Genomic DNA, 16,444 nt, shown 5'->3' on the forward strand with positions numbered 1-16,444 from the left:
GGTCTGGTCCGAGCGGCAGTCGGCATTTCAACCCCGGATGTAGACCGATGGCCGACGAATTGCATAGCAGGGGAAAATGGACCTTCTGGTGGTGGTTTTCTAGCTCGAACGAGTTTTGCCCTTTGATCGGCGAAACCATCCGGTCAAAGGCATACGGGATTTGCGGTACATTGAGTGGTGTTTCATTCAACCAATTCTTTGATTAACTTTGTTTCTAGAGCACGCTTTGAAGTTATCTGATTTTGAAATAAGAAGTAAAAGTCAATAAATGAATGAATCATTGTCAATTTAATGACAACTGAATTGAAATGATGATTTTAAGGCTATGCTTACATAAAGTATAAAAATACGATATGTTTGGGTTTTTTAAATGGAATAAAGATACATCAAAAATTAAAATTGAACAATAATTTGCTTTGCTCAAAGATAACATTGCAATCTGCGTGAACAGTATTTTACTTAAGTAAAAGTGACGATTTTTTATAACAATAAAATTAAAATTTTTAAATAAAGCAACTCATGCTTCTCCTGAAAACGATTTGATCTTCTTGCTGATCTCATAGGAAGATGCTCAACAACTTTAGATAGAAAACCATTCTATATCTCCAATTTCTATTAATTTATTAATGATGTTTGTTTGAAGCATGTTATACAATGAAAAAATATGGTATTGCTAAAAACTGTATTTCGGAGCATATCGCCTTTTGCGACTCTTTCTAGTTTTAACTAGCAGGTTTTTGATGCCCGTTAAGTGTTTCCCTTTTTTCCCCCAATAATTTCAGTATGTTTTTCTTTCTTCTCATCCCCTCCCCACCAAATCATAAAGGAAACAGAAAATTTGTTTAAAATTGGATTGTTTAATAATTTTAACTACTTAAAAGCTAAGCTTCGAATTGAACACATCTTCCGCTGGTATCACTCTAATACTTGGCCGGAGCCGGTGCGTGGTAAGCCGGGGCCGGGGCGTGGTGGGCCGGTGCGTGGTATGCCGGTGCCGGAGCGTGGTGGGCCGGAGCGTGGTAAGCCGGGGCCGGTGCGTGGTGAGCCGGTGCGTGGTAAGCTGGGGCCGGGGCGTGGTGGGCCGGAGCGGCATGATGGTAACCGCCGCCCTCATGTCCGTGGGCAGGGACGCAGGGCACGTGCGCAACGTTCGGGTGGCAGCTGAAGAGCAGGTTGGCGCCGCAAGGGACGTGTCCACCGTGGTGACCGCCGTGGTGGGCCGCTGGCTTGCCGTAGCCCTTCATGGGGTAGTCGGCCTGGGAGGAACCGAACGCCAACAGGACGGTAGCTGCTACGAGGACGAACTTCATCGTGAGAGTTGGATGCGGACGGTGAACGTAGTGCGTAGATGAACTGATTAGCGCTGCTGGCGATGTACTGATGAGTATCCGCTGAGTTGATCGACAATTTATAAGAGCCAACAATCGGTTCTCGTTTTGGGCGTAAAGTCGAAGTTATCAGCAAATTTTCAATTCAACCGATGTTGACCGATTTTCGTTTACCAAAATCGAACAGGTTATCAATCGTAACTTGCAGGGTTGAAAAAAGCAACGCTTTGCAGCTTTTTTACATAACCCGAATGGAATTTTATTTGCTTCAAATCGGTGGCATTTTTTTTTGTCAAGTGGTAAGTTAACAAAACTATGTCCAACAGAGTTTGGTAACATTTGTACATACAAAATTATCTGATGCAACATTAGTTATATTTTTTAATATTACACCCATTATCAAGGATGAACACCAAGTAATATTTTTTTGATATTATTGATTTTTTAATTTCTTTACTGAAAAATTATGGTAATGAATGAAGATAACAATAGGTATGGGGTTATACGAAATAAAACTCATCATCTGTCTATTGATAAAAGTAAAAACAAACTTAACAACAAATATTTAGTCAAATTAATGTTTGTAAATGATAGGATTATTACCATTTTTGTTGATCTTGTTGGTTATTATTTACAACCCACAATTATTTACATCCGCCAAAATACCCAGTTTCATAAATAAACCACAATGAATATATGTATTTTTCGCTACGTTAATGTTTGATTTTTGATAAAAATAATGGCAGCGAAATTCTCAGAATAAATAGTTATTTAAGGATTGTTAGACTATTTGTCGTATGGATAGTTTGTTCTGAACGTCGATTTTACCTGAACCATGCTATCATTACGAAAGGTCACTACTCGAAAATTTTCGAAGATGTATGTTTTGTAAATATGTAATTTGTAAATAAATTTGTCAATTTATTGGTGTTTGAAGAACCCTTTTTTTATTTACTCTAGATAACAATAGATGATATCATTGCTAATAAACTTTCATATGTCTGTGGCTGTGGCCCCGACTTTACTGCATTAGTTATAAAGTTTAACATACGAAAACATTTTTTTAAATAAATTAGAACCTTTTTCCTTCTCTGAGTTTTATAAATCGTATACCTTATCGACACTCGCGATGCTAGCATGAATGAGGGTTAGTCAATGAAAATGAAATGATCCCCATTCAATGACTCCATGAATGAAAATCGTTGTGGTTTTTTGACAAACTATGGAGCAAAATAAACTACACACATCTTTATAGTTTTCTTTAGGGATTTTTGCAATATTCAAAGTTATGTCAAAATTTTTAGATAAACAATTATTTTTCGATAAAGGCACTTCCGTTCATTTCTTAAATGCAAGAAAGTCGTGAAACTTTTCTAAATGTTGTGCATTGAAACGACTGCATCGAACTTTGCCGAAAATTTGTCCCTACGTTTCCATCTCCCTTCTATCTTCCACCAGCATACCTCCTTCCAGCCGAATACCTCTTTCCAGCCAACCTGCGAGTCAACCTGCGAGCCAACTTTTCCGCAACTCAGCTGTCCACGGCCTTTGGCTGGCCGAAAAGTAAGTCAACCTGTTTTTCTTATGGTGTCGATTGGTGTCGTCACAGAAGTAGCAAAAAATCAAGAATGTCATCACAAACAAACGGCCAACCATTTCCTGCTTACGAGTTCACATTTTCCTCGGCCGATAAACAAAGTGCCGCTGTTCAATAAACTGCCCAACCGCGGAAAGTGTTCCCCAAAAAAAAAAAACTGCTGACCCGGACACACATAAACATGCACACACCTATGTGGAGGAAAACCCGCGAATCGCGGGTAACGGAGTTGAGCCGGAGGACTATAAATACTGACCGCCGGCAACCGATCAGTATCAGTCACCGTTTGTTCTCACCCTTCAAACACAGCGCATTAGCCAGTGTAGCTTTTCCAAGTTCCTCTTCAAGTTCGGAAGAAAACCCACCAACACCTTCAGCAAAATGAACTCCATCGTTGCCGCAGTCATCCTTGCCGTCGCCGTCGTCGGAGCCCTGGCCGACTACCCAGCACCCAAGTACGAGGCCCCGAAGGCGTACGGACACGCCGCCCCGGCCCACCACGGCTACGCCGCCCCCGCTCCCCACCACGGTGGATACGCTCACCACTCCGCCCCGGTCGTCCACGCCTACGCCGCCAAGGCTCCCCATGTGAAGTGCGGCGCTAACCTGCTGGTCGGCTGCGCTCCCAACGTTGCCCACGTGCCCTGCGTGCCCGCCCACGGTGGCCACGGAGGATACGGTCACGCCGCCCCTGCTGCCCACCACGGTGGATACGGACACCACGCCCCGGCCGCCCACCACGGATACCGCTCGTTCTCCGAGGGAGAGCAGGCGTCCGCCTTCGACCTGGAGGAATAAGCGCAGCCCGCCGCACCCCCCCACACACACACACACTCACTGGACGGGACCCGAGGGCGCACCATGGGAGCCACACCTTCCGAGGGAGCCGGCGCGGGTCTCGGGCTAGCATCTCTGACCTCAGATGTCCACCGCAACGCCCAGCGTCGGAGGACATCACCGCGATGGATCAACGCATTCTGCTGATGTTTCAACCGCACACTGTTTAGTACGCTACACGATTTGAAGGGAAATAAAATTCATTACAATTACAAAACAAAACTCCTCTGCTCTCTTTTCACTTGGTGGGGGATTCAAGGGTGGGAAAACATGGAAAGAACATGGAAAGAAACATGAACTGTGGCGAATTGGAACAGACGATCTTCAAACAGATTTACTATGGTAAAGCTGAAAATGAATCTAATTCTTTTCACATTTACTCAACTTTAATTGAAAAATGCAATTTTCTAATTTTGTTTCACTTCTAAAAAAAGGTAAAGATGTGAACAAACAGTAAAAATAAATTTCCACCATTCAACCGTTGGTCATATTTGAACAGCGTGATGTATTTTCGCATCACTCTTTGCCCATCTCATTGGAATGTCGTTTCAATAAACCATTTAATTTGTCTGTAATTTTCTTTTTTTTGATCTAGTTTTCAAAGTTTTTCTTCAAACAGAAAAAACAAGTTTCAAGTAGAATGCACCCATGCCTTTGCAGAAAAAAAGGTGCTGACAAAACGGAAGCCCACCGATCGACAGCTGGTGGGTAGCAATTTAATTAAAATTAAATGTTTGCTTTTGATCGTGATCATCACCATCGTATCGATCGACACATAGAGCTGCTTTTTGCTTACTTATTTGATTCGGTGTTCCGTGCCACGAGCCGACATGCTCGTGCAGCGTACAGCGATGCCCATCGCCGCTTGGTACAGGTTTAATGGAAAAAGTTTTCAAAATTGTACGTAAAAGATGGATGGTGAACGAACGGGAGGGCACATGGAGCGCAAACTTTAGCGAATGTGCCATGTGGGAGTTTCGAACCGTACGGAGGTGGTTCTAATCCGTGCAGACGGATGGACAAAGTTTCGGTCGTTTGCTTACAAATTCTGCTGCATAAAATATGACATGGCGTACACGGTGCAGTTGCCGCACTTGAGGAAACCCCGGGAATCCAAGATACGAGCGGAATCGATTGAACCCCGTCGGATGGATGTGTCGTGCGGTGGAAAACTGTCCAAAACTAAACCCATCCATTTTCGATGATTGGTTGTGCGATTTAAAAGGGATGGGAGGAAAATGAGGAAAAGTGGCTCAAATCAGTGCATACCCACATAAAGTTTTCCGGCTTGAAAACTCGACGTTATGCGATGAAGTAGACACGTTTGATATTTTCTCATGAAACACATATTTCACATTGGAAGGTTTAACCATCGTGAATAATTTTCTAAGGTTCGTTGAAGTTCATCGAAACAATTATGATAAGTATATTTTTTGCGTAATGGTTCATTAAATGTCATGCCATGGTTTTACTTCATTACAACGCATTCCACAACAGCATTTCCTTTTGAAACAATAAAACCCAGCAAATCCACTTCCAATCATTACTTATTCAATTTTCCGTGATGCGCTCCGCTCGTCCGAACAATGGGCGGGCTTACACCGGAAAAATAAATCAGCGTCCATCATGGCTATGACATCGCCGGGCTGACAACCCGATCCTCGCTCTGTGGACCTCGGGAAATAATTCATTTTGAAAAACAAATTTATTTAAGCGCTACGCGAGAAAAAAGGATTTAAACGGACAGGAATGAAAGAGCCCTGCCGGAAGCCGTGGAAAACCAACAAACGACCCCCTCCCCCCACCCTCTCCCGGGGGGTTGGGTACACTTTAGAATAAAACGGGCAGAACCACAATCAACCGAGCAGCATCCTTGAGGCACAATAAGCAGTGTGTTTATTTTATGCTGAGAGCTTTCTTTTCTTCATTCATGGTATTTATTTTCCTCCTTCTTCTTTCGCTTTGGCGTCGCATCGTTGCCGGGGAAATTCCCCAACGCACAGGAGTCCGAATGAGTGAGGATTTTCCCTTCGGATACGGAATTCATAGTTCGAGCGTGCCGGAGCCTTACCATTCTTACTTGTTTCCGGCGGAGCGTTTACTTTTCTCAAGGACTGCAGATTAAACAGTCTGCTCCAGTTTCTTGAGGCGTTTGTTTTTCTTCACTTCAATCGTAACCGTTCCTTTGCCGGGGCCGAAGCCCGGCGCTCATTGCAGATGAAATGAAGAAAGATCCACCCATCCAAGGGCCAGTTATTTATCCAGTAAAAGCCCCCCGCACCGGGATGATTTGTGGTAGGGAAATAATTTAAATTTATTAAACTCACTCGCTTGCGTAATGCACTCGTCCCATCGATGTGATCTTCCAGGTCTGGCAGGTGATCTGGCCCCGGTGCCCGCATCAGTCCGCCGGCAGCATCAACCGGGAAATGTCCTGTGAACGAAAGCAAACAATCGCAATGCATGAGCGGGCGTATCATGGAAGAATAATAACGACGGGCGCACGCCACAGGATGGCGGTTTACGGGAAGCTCGCCCGTGAAACGTGCCAGCTGGGTCAATTTACGATTCAATTTATGTTACGGTAGAAAATATATTTCATTAATTAGCAAACGGTGGGCAGCCGGCAGCATGTTTGCCGAATGAATAAAAAATGGCGAATTATAAAAAGCACACATAAATTGGCTCAAACGAGGTGTATTTATGGGTGGGAAAGGCGGCGTTTCCCGCCCGCTTCCGGAACCGACACGGAGCGGTCTTGAAAGATGCATAAGAAATATCCAATTATCATACGGACGTGTACGGACGGGAGTGCCGGGGTGTTCTTTTCGTCCTTAATATGTGCGTTTGTTTTTCTACGGAAGCCCCAAACCATTCTACAGGTGGAAGCGCACTTTCTTAGAATCTTGATCCGAACGGTCGCCGCGTTTGAGTTGGGTCGGTTCGCTTTCGCACTGGTTTCCCTTCGCTTCGTCTTTCTGTGGCAATTTTCTTCCCCACTGGGAGACTGGAAAATTATTTAGTCATGTTTCGTTCTGGACGTTAACGTTGCTTAAAGTTGCTCGCTTTTTCTCGTCTGCCTTCTTGTCGTTTCATTTGTCGCTCGGTGCGTTTCATTCCGTTCTAGAGAGATTCCGCTCACGTAATGATATGAAAATTATGATAAACTCTGCGTGAATATTATAAGCAGCAGCGATCATTAAATTCGCATTCGAGGGTTCGTTTTATGTTTTTCTTCGCTTGCTCCACCGAACGGGAAGCTTAAGCCCGATGGGAGGAAAAAGCAAGTCAAAGTTGTGTCCTGTTAATATTGTGGAATACTAATGAAGAGCTTCTTCATTTCGTGTAGAAAGAAAAAGCTTACATGACATCCAAATCCATGCACAAGTTTTTGACTATAAGATAATGGTAAAAAGTCAATAAAGGGATAGTTTTTATGTTATATAATTTTTGTGTTGTAAGACTTAAAAAAACTGTGTCTTTATTCTACATGATTTAGGAAACTGAAGTGACTTCCTTTTCGAAACATCTTTAGTACACATTTTGGAATGGATTTAAAAAATCCCTATAAGTGATGACTAAGCTTGTTCAACTTAATATATGTTCGATTTGATTTTGGTGTTACCATCTATGAATTATTCACGTTCTTGTTTCGCTGCTAACGCGTGTACAGACGTACAGTCACGTAGAAGCATATGTTTTCGAAGCAAACGCCGAATGTCACCAACATTCGATGCATGATGTGGTGCTGCCTTCGAACTGATAAGATGACGCATCACTAACGGATCGATAAGATTATACCATTGCACAAGAAATCACTCCGGCTTAAAAGACTCGACGATTCGTCGTGAACCGTCTCGTTATATGTGTTTGCATTTTTTCCTTCTCCAGTTGTTCGTCGTTCCCCAATTCTAAGGCACTGTCGTGCTTAGTACTTCCAGCTTTTCTTCGAAAGAACGTATGATCCCTTTCACCTGCCGAGCAGTGCCCGTGCCCGTGGGCGATGTAACACCATCCACTCTTTTAAGGGTAAGGAAAATCTGAACGTTCGCCTGAAGTCAAATTATCTCACCACCGAGGGTTTTTTTTCTGGCCCCAACCCACGGTCCGGGAAAAAGGAAAAAAGGGGGCCTTCATGATCCTCGCAAATCATGTTTATTCAGCATCTTTCCAACCCCGGTGCCTGTTTATGATGGCGGTTTATGATGGCGGTGCTGGCAGCAGATTACCGAAATCGAAACTTCTTCGCACACGACGGAATTTTTTGATCCACCCTTGTGGAAAAGATGGCAGGAAGGACGCAGAGAAAAAACTGTAAAGAAAAAGGATAGGCGCAAAAGAACACGTGAAAAGAAACGGACCCACCGTCCGGGGGGAGGGTTTCCAATTTCTTCCCCGATACCATCGATATTGTGCACGAAAGGAAACAAAATTATCTTCCGATTCGGTGACTTTCGGTTTCGACATTTTTCTCGCCAGCCCCCGTTTTCAATCGCCTGCATACATCATCCCTAATGCCGTCCGCATCAGCAAGACACGCACACACACACACACACACACACACACACACACACACCAGGCCGGGGGTTTATCCGTTTGCCGGAGATTATACGGACCCGAGCCCGGGAAGGGATGAGACTGCGTCACAGTGAGAATGGATGGGCAAGGAGGAAAGGAACTAAACCCGGATATATCCTCCCCGAAAACGCGCCAGATTTGAACACACGCGCCAAATGAGCTGATATTTATGCATGCGCACACGCATGTACCAGAACATACACACACACACACACCCGGCGGCGATGGGCTGATACTCGGGCGTAACCATATTTTTATGAATTGTATTTACATATTTTACTCCCGCATGAACCCGGCAGCAACAGCGGTACCCGGGCGTTAGTGGCAGTTCCTTCCAAGAAAAAACCCACCCCCAGCCCCACCCACGCGCGTTGGGCGCAAAAGCGCGTCGAAATTTGATACAACACTTGCCAAACCGTGCGGTTCAGATTCGGGGAAAACCGTGAGATGCTGCGAGCGTTTGGCCATAAAGTTTACGAGTTTTTGGGTCAGAAATGGTGCGTTTTTTTCACTTTCTTGCACAACAGCAACAAAACTGGAGCCCTGTTTCTTACGCGGGCTTTCGCATCGGTGCTTCGGTTGTGTTCAGCAAATGTTGTTGATGTCTTCGAGCCATCTTACGAATTGTCGGTGGCTGGTGTCCTCTTTGTCCTCGAAAGGAACCTCTTTGGGTTGGAGTGGGGCATTCAAGGAGGGAAAAAAAGAAAAAAAGTATCTCACAGCCACTTCGCTGGCGCTATGGATGGTGCGGAAAAACTATGCAGTGGCACTATTTTCGCACCACACCAGCACACGACGATGGACAGTTTTATGCCCACATTTTTTTTCCTCCCGCAGTGGAGCGAAAGAGAGTGTTAGCGAGTGCGCGCCGGCTGCAACTTATGTTCCTTTATGTGAGGCTTTTTGTTGTTGTAGCGCGAGAAAGAACAGGGAAATCTACGCGAAAGGATTTTCACATTCAGGAAAAAAAGTGTTGGTGAGGATGGAAAAATAGTTTGAATATCTGACGCCATTCCGTTTGGTCGTCACGGTGGTGGGTTTTGGTAGAAGAGTTAGCGGAAGGCGATTCAGAAGTTCTGATACTTTAGTCTTCCACTTTTCCGGGACATAGCCCGTAGAATAGTGTAGGAAACACATAAATATAAAAAAGAAAAAAAAATAGCTAAGGCGAAACAAGTGGAAATTTTAGTATCCTTTGCGTCCCCCTCCCATTGTGGTTCCAGGGGTTTTTTTTTGAGTGAAAGTGTCAGGAGAAACGGTACCGTAATAAGGCGACCATTTGACTACTTTCCACGGCTATTAAATTGCTCTTTACCGATCGCTTACAACGCTCGTTTCGCTGTCAGATTCAATTTTCAACGGGCTTTCAGAGGGGGTTTCCGTCGTGAGCCCTTTTGCGGGGGAGACGGCAGGCATAAACCAGCCGAACGACACATTACACGAATAAAACACCAGCCCCTTGTATGTGTGTCCATGTGGGAAAACGAGGGTGGAAGGATGAGGGCACGTGAGGGGTAAGCAAACAGACCGACTGACTGACGGATGCGTGCATGGAAAAGCAGGATATGAAAACTCCCGGCACACAGTGCCCTTTGCCTTTCGCATCCCGTCGCGATGGTGATGTATGTGCATCGAGCATGACGACGACGACGACGACGACGCCGTCGACGCCAGCTACGATGTCGTAAAACTAACACCAATAAAAATTCAATCAAATTTCGATGGGTTTTCGATCGTCTCGAATGATTTCATTCGAACCGGTGCGATACATGTGGAAACGGCACGGTTGTGAAGCTATTCGCCTCCGCAGTTTTCCCGCTGTCTCGTTAGTCTGCCACAAAACAACACACACACACGTGGGGAACATCTTGCTTGCTTTCACTCGGTTGAAAATACAGCGAGAATCTGCTACGAAAATGTTGGAAGGAAAAGTGGGAAAAATAGACACACCAAACGATGGATCACTTTTACCATCCAACCCTAAAGATGCCCATTATGTGCTGGGTTGAGTGGACGCTCTAGCCAAATAGCATTTTCACGTTTCGCCATGAAATTTACATCTGCATCTAGTGGAAATAAGATGGGACGTAAAGCAGTGCGAAAATCCGAACTGGTATTAAAAAAGGCGGTTAAAGCATACCAATAAACCAAAAATTGTTGTTTAAAAACCACATTTTAAAAAGAATAACCTGCTAAACTTTGCTAATATCCATTAATCGTTTCACATTGTCTGCGCAATGCATACGTTAGAAGAATATAAAATAAATGGTATTTCATAATTTTGTTTTGTTTTAACAAATATTTTTCCAATAGAATGAATGTTTTCATCATTGACAAATAATGGAAGAAAAAGACTTGATTCGATTTCAATTTTAAATTGTAAAAACAAATTCTGCCTAACATGGGGTGAGTGGTTTGTCTGCGTTTTCGCTTATTTCCTGCATCATTTATATTCCAAATCGATCAATTTGCCTTTTTTGATGCGCAGAATTAATGAGATTTTGGATTGGAAATAATTTAAACGGAAAAATGTGTGTTTACAGCATCCTCTTCTGTGCGATTGATCGAAATATATTTCAATCGAGCTTGGTTGGAAAAGGTACACAGCATAGATTTGACTTTCCCTCAACATGTCTAGCATTGAAAGAAGGAGCAGAGGAGTGGGTAAAAAGTACTGTAAAGCACATCGGGATAAATTAGTCTCATTTTCAGACCGGCCGGCGTTAAACCGGAGGCCTTTGGCGCTTCTTCCCGGCGTTGGCGTATTGGGGACCATATCAGTGAGCATCTTTTCCTACCACTCAATCTCTTATCGTTCCCACCCCCACGCCGATGGGCTAAACTTCTTAAGCGACGGGAACATGTTGGCAGAAATTAATTTCAACCCACTTCACATTTTACTGCTCCCAATATGTTGCGGCGCTCGGTTGATCCGCCCGAAGGTTGGCAAAAGTTGGCCGTCAAATAATTTCGAGTATCGGGAAATTTGATGCGATCGCTCGTCGAATGGCTAGACGAAAGACCCGAGCCCCTGGGGGGAGAAGGAACAGCAGAAGGGCCCAAGGAAACACATATTTCTCAAACGGTGGTAATATTGCTGAGCCCGGGGAAAAACTTTCTCCGACGAATCTGCTCCCGAAGCAAACCGGCTGTGTTGGTGAACCGAATGGCACGGTTCGTGGTCGGTTCGAAAAAGCCTTCGGGGTGCCTTAGGAAAGGCTGGAACACTTAGGGTGAAAACCCGGCGAGAAGGAACGGTTGTTGGGTGCGGCTGACAAATGAGATCCATTGCGAAGTTCGAACGATGCCGCTTGAGTCAAATTGGTTATCATCCGAGTTGTGCCCTGGCAGCCGATCAGCGGCTACACTTCACAGTGGCCCGGCGGAAAACAGTGCCAGCAAACTACCCTCATTAGCTGCTCGGGGCTTCGGACAGCGCTTTCCCGGGGCAAGCAACGAACCCTCGCTGAAGAATTGCCGCCGATTGTTGAGCGATACTATCAAACTAATGGCAACAGCCGTTAACCTCTTGCGTGGGTTGTCTGGAAAAGAGTTTTTCGTCGAAGTTTTCCCCCTCGTCGGATGCCATATGATAGATCTTGTACGAGCGGGCAAACGAGGCAGAAAATTAATAGGCCAACCTGACAATCGAAGACGCAACTGAAAGCCTGTTCCTACAATCGGGCCGCTTCAGCACTTCCGGTTATGGGAAACAATAAAACACGGGCCAATTCGCATCCTGCACAGTTCCGATTACGATCCAATGTTTTTCCGGGACTGAGAAAATGACGAGCGAGAGGAAAAAAAACCTCGACAGTGCTGATGCTTCGGAAAACTCGGCTGCCCGAGATGGTGCCGAGATTTCCCGGGCAAACTTCCGTCAACCCGCTTCACTGATTTTCCGCTTCCGCTTCATGTTTGGCCGGGCCTGTCGGCAGGGTCCCAATGGGTGACCCAAATTTTGTGATAAATAATAAGCGAAAAGTTTTCCCCGCCCTCGCACGGATTTTCCTCCGCCGCCCATCATTTAATTTCGGACGGTCTGATGCCAATCGCATTTCGCTCCTGGATGGAGGCAAAACTTACATCTATTTTGTTTTGTATTTTGGACGAGCTTTTCCATCGGAAAAAGGCCTTGTCAGGAACAGACATCCGGGAAGCCTGAAAAAAAACCCACACACACACGCAGCAGAAAACTTTTCACTCCCGAATAGAACTTCGCGGGTGTTTTTGTTTGCTTCCTTATTTTCCCGTGTTTTCGTTTCTTTCGTCGACTTTTTCCCTCAATGCTTCATTCATTCGTACCAGAATCGCGCGACAAAAAACCCCAAGACGGTTGTTTGTTTTCTTATCACGAAAATCGATGTCACATTTTTTTTATCCCACCTTCAAGTCGTACGTCGTCTTACAGTGTCTCGAATGTCGTGTGTTTTTTTTTCGAAAGCAGCCTTGAGTGAGACGATGGATAGCGAAATTCTATCTAGACGCCTCGTTTGGCCGCACTCGACGGGAAACGTTGTTTTCGGCTCATGTTTTTCATCACCTCTGGTTTCTGATCATATCGCGAGCTATTTTGTTGTTGCTTCCTCTTGTTTTGCAACGCACCAAACCTATCCTCCATTGTGACACCGATTTCACTTGCGGTATAAGCGATGTTTTGAAAAACAGTTTTTACCCATGTGCGTGGTGTATCGTATTTCCGAGGGGCGATAACAACCGTGGTAAAGGAAAATCTAGCAACGAACTACTGCTCACGAACGGTTCCAATTTCATCTGCTTCGTGGATAGAGGCGATGTGCGAAAACAACTTAGCGATGTTAGGATAAGAGAAGAAACAAACACAACACACCGACCAAAGATACGACCAGAAGCGTGTCGCTGGAAATCGGAGTGGGATATAGTTTCAATTGGAAGGCATTAATTTAAAGAAGATAGCGCCTGGGTGGGAGGATTACACAAACCGAGCAGAAGACGACGTTGTGAACGAGGAATTGGATACGTTTTGTTTTTCGCGTGCGGATGTTGAAAATATGAGAAGCTTGTTTGCGCCAGGAGAAAGTTGTTTAACTGATCAAATGAATTTGTTGGTTTTCTTCTTTCGGTTAAGATTTTGGTTGTGGTTAGGTGGGGCGGAAAGTTGAAACCAAGCAATTGATTTCATGGAAGACAGACGATCCATCAGTCGCTCAAGAAAAGTTTCGGCGAAGGCTTGGGACAGAAGCTACAGGATTGATAAATTTGCTGTCAATATTTCATGTATTCTCATTGTGTATTTCAGGTTGTTAGCTGTCAGCAATTATTCGCTTTAAAATAGGAAATAAAAAAACCATATTCATGTCTATCTAACCATTCCTATAAACTCTTTGTGTAAATGAAGCAAAGACTTCAAGTATGAATTTCTTCTAAAGAGTATATAATTCTTTCTCTACGACAAATCTCATTCCAAACCCAAACTTGAGGATCAACATGATTGATAATTGAACTGTTTCAGTCAGTCCAAAGTCGTCAGACAATGCGTCTGATTCGTCCCGAAAAACTTAGGCTTACATTCCAACCCCGGTCAATGGCTTGGAACGTGAAAACTCGAACAAAAACCGTCAATCCGTGCCAATTTGTGTTGCCATTCCATCATCGACAAAAAATCCTCCTACGGCAGCAAAATTTGCGATCGAGCGTTAAACACATTCACCACTTATCGGACAACGCTGGTGTGAGACGGTGTCGAAAGTCATAAATATCGTCGGCGAACCCTTATTTTCGTGCCGCAAATCCGTCCTCCTCAGCGCAAAGTCGATGGTCGGAAAAACATATTGAACATCAGCAGAAGGCGCAAAAAACGAGGGGGGAGGAATATAAAGGATGAGTCCGAAGACAACAGCACGTGCACGAATGTGCACAATGTGTGCCGTGCAGGGAGGAGGGAAAAAAGCGTGAAAAACCAAACCAATCGAACGCTGTCACCAAGTTTTTGTCCCCCGACGATTCGTTGATCCCGCGGTCGAATCGTACGGTCGGTCGTTCGGCCAGAACCGAACTGCTGGGCCTAGGATTCAATTTCCCTTTTTGACGAACCATGTCTTCGCGTGCTAGGCAAGCAGATTTTGGGGCTGCGTTCGGTGCGTAATGCCGGGCAGGTCCGGAACTGGGTGCGTGTGCCTAGCAACAGATTTTTCATCGACAGTTTGGCACAGCGTACCGTTGTCGGTGCGACCGATCGACAGTACATTTCGGTTTGGAGCCACACTTGATAGGCTATAAATACTCCATCCGAGCGTCGGAAGAACTGCAATCGCAACGGAATTCGTACGCCGCAGGTGAATCGCATCAAAACCACCGGAAGTACCACGAACAAGATGCAGTCGGTCGTCGTAGCAGCTTTCGTGCTTCTGTGCGTGGCCGTTCTCGGCAGCATGGGCCAGTACGGAGGGTACGCACCGAAGCCGGTCTCCTATCAGCATCATGTCCAACGGACATCAGCGTATGCGTACGGAAAGCAAGAAGGTGGCCACGCGCCGTGTGGTGCACTTATGCTGTACGACTGTTCGTCCGACGTGGTACAGGTTCCGTGCGGTTTGGGACACCACCACCAAGGAGGAGGAGGAGGCCATCAGTATGGGGCGTATGACCATGGATGGAAATGAACGCGCAGACTGCGAGCCGTTGCTGGGGAGTTAGTGATTTGTGATAATAAATGGAGCCTCTCTTTAGAGCAATCTGCCCAAAAACCCAAAATAGCGAAGTGGAGTTTTCTCTGGCAAATAGTCCGAAAAGGAAAGTCCCAATATGGGTCGATCGTATTATCCAACGCGTGGCAGAGCGATAGCATAGCACTCGATGTCGATGCCGATGCTGCACGTTTTACCGCTTTTCCACGGCGTTTTCAGGCAGCTCTCGCCAACTAAAAATCAGAAAGCATCCGTTGGCATTCAAGTACGCAACGATTTTCTCCCGGATGAGTCTCGTCCTCGCGTACGATGCCAGTCCATTATCGGGGAAAAAAAGAGCTACCGATCGAATTATGAGCCATGTTCGTCCGGCCGACGGCGGTTTCGAGCAATCAATATGCGGCAGTAATTAATTCGGCGTCAATGTTTGGCGACAGTTTGCGAGCATACGGTGGATCCTGCGAAAGGATGCGCACTCGGAGGGTCGAGTCAAAAAACTGTCGGGAAAATAAGGAGGAACGGAAGGAAAAACACTACCCACGTTCCCGGAGATAGTCACACACACAACACACACTCCGAAACCCCGATGAATAATGCATAAAAAGGAGATGACAACCGGTCGGTAATGGGATATTGTCACTGATTTCATAATTAGTTCCCCGGATGCGTATCGGTGCATTTCCACCCCTCTTTTCCAGTCGTGTCGTCTTTTTCCAGCAACTTTTCTTTTTTACTCTTTGCAATCGATGAAATTGCGGGAAAACGAAAAATATTACCGAATGGAGGTTTGGGGTAAATAAATTTCGGATATAAATAAATATCATTATTGTTGGTCGGATGGTTTCTTTTTATCTTTAAATTTGATTCTTGGTGGAGGAGGTAATGTAGAAGGGAAACGAAATTTAATGGTGAATTGAACGATAATAATTATTGTGCAATCAGTTCGACGAACTCATTTCCAGTCATTTAACATATTACACTGAGACATTTACAAGTTGCCCGCAATAGATTATGCAATTAAAAGCAATTCTTTCAAACAGATAGTCTTATGCGAAAGTAATAAAATTAGATCAAAGAGAAATAACATTTGAATAATACAATTCAACCTATAAAACATTCAAGAAATCAATCAAGTAAACATAAAATGCAATCAGTTTCCCCTTAACAACACCCCGTTAAATGGCCGTCATACGGGGCGCTTGCTCGCGCCGAATTAAATGGCCAATAAACGTGACGTGGGTCAAGTTTTTCCTTCCCGTCAGCAATATCAACGACCGGATTGTGATGCTAACGACCCGTAGCGGCCAGACAAAAAAACAAAACAAGGGAAATTTAAAGCAGCCAGTCCAATCAAAGGTACAAAACAAAAACAAATGGGCAACACAAACAACGGTGCGCATGAGGCCGATGTTGGAAAGAGTGGCAACAAATTTGCAAGT

The 16,444-nt window shown here is 44.9% G+C and overlaps 2 protein-coding genes across 2 annotated transcripts in view; one reads left to right on the forward strand and one right to left on the reverse strand.

Annotated features, from left to right (window-relative positions):
* LOC131267697 (leptin receptor gene-related protein) overlaps window positions 1-16,444 on the reverse strand; it is a 208,333-nt gene that overhangs the window by 87,634 nt on the left and 104,255 nt on the right. The window lies entirely within an intron of this gene.
* Window positions 3,307-3,723, forward strand: LOC131267696 (vitelline membrane protein 15a-2-like). Its single transcript, XM_058270628.1, has one exon. It carries the CDS (start codon window positions 3,307-3,309, stop codon window positions 3,721-3,723), a length of 417 nt encoding a protein of 138 aa, XP_058126611.1.

The sequence above is a fragment of the Anopheles coustani genome, chromosome 2, assembly GCF_943734705.1.
Source record: "Anopheles coustani chromosome 2, idAnoCousDA_361_x.2, whole genome shotgun sequence".
Lineage (NCBI taxonomy): Eukaryota > Metazoa > Arthropoda > Insecta > Diptera > Culicidae > Anopheles > Anopheles coustani.

Coding starts and splice junctions, on each gene's coding strand:
- LOC131267696 (XM_058270628.1), top strand. CDS start 3,307: ATGAACTCCATCGTTGCCGCAGTCATCCTTGCCGTCGCCGTCGTCGGA.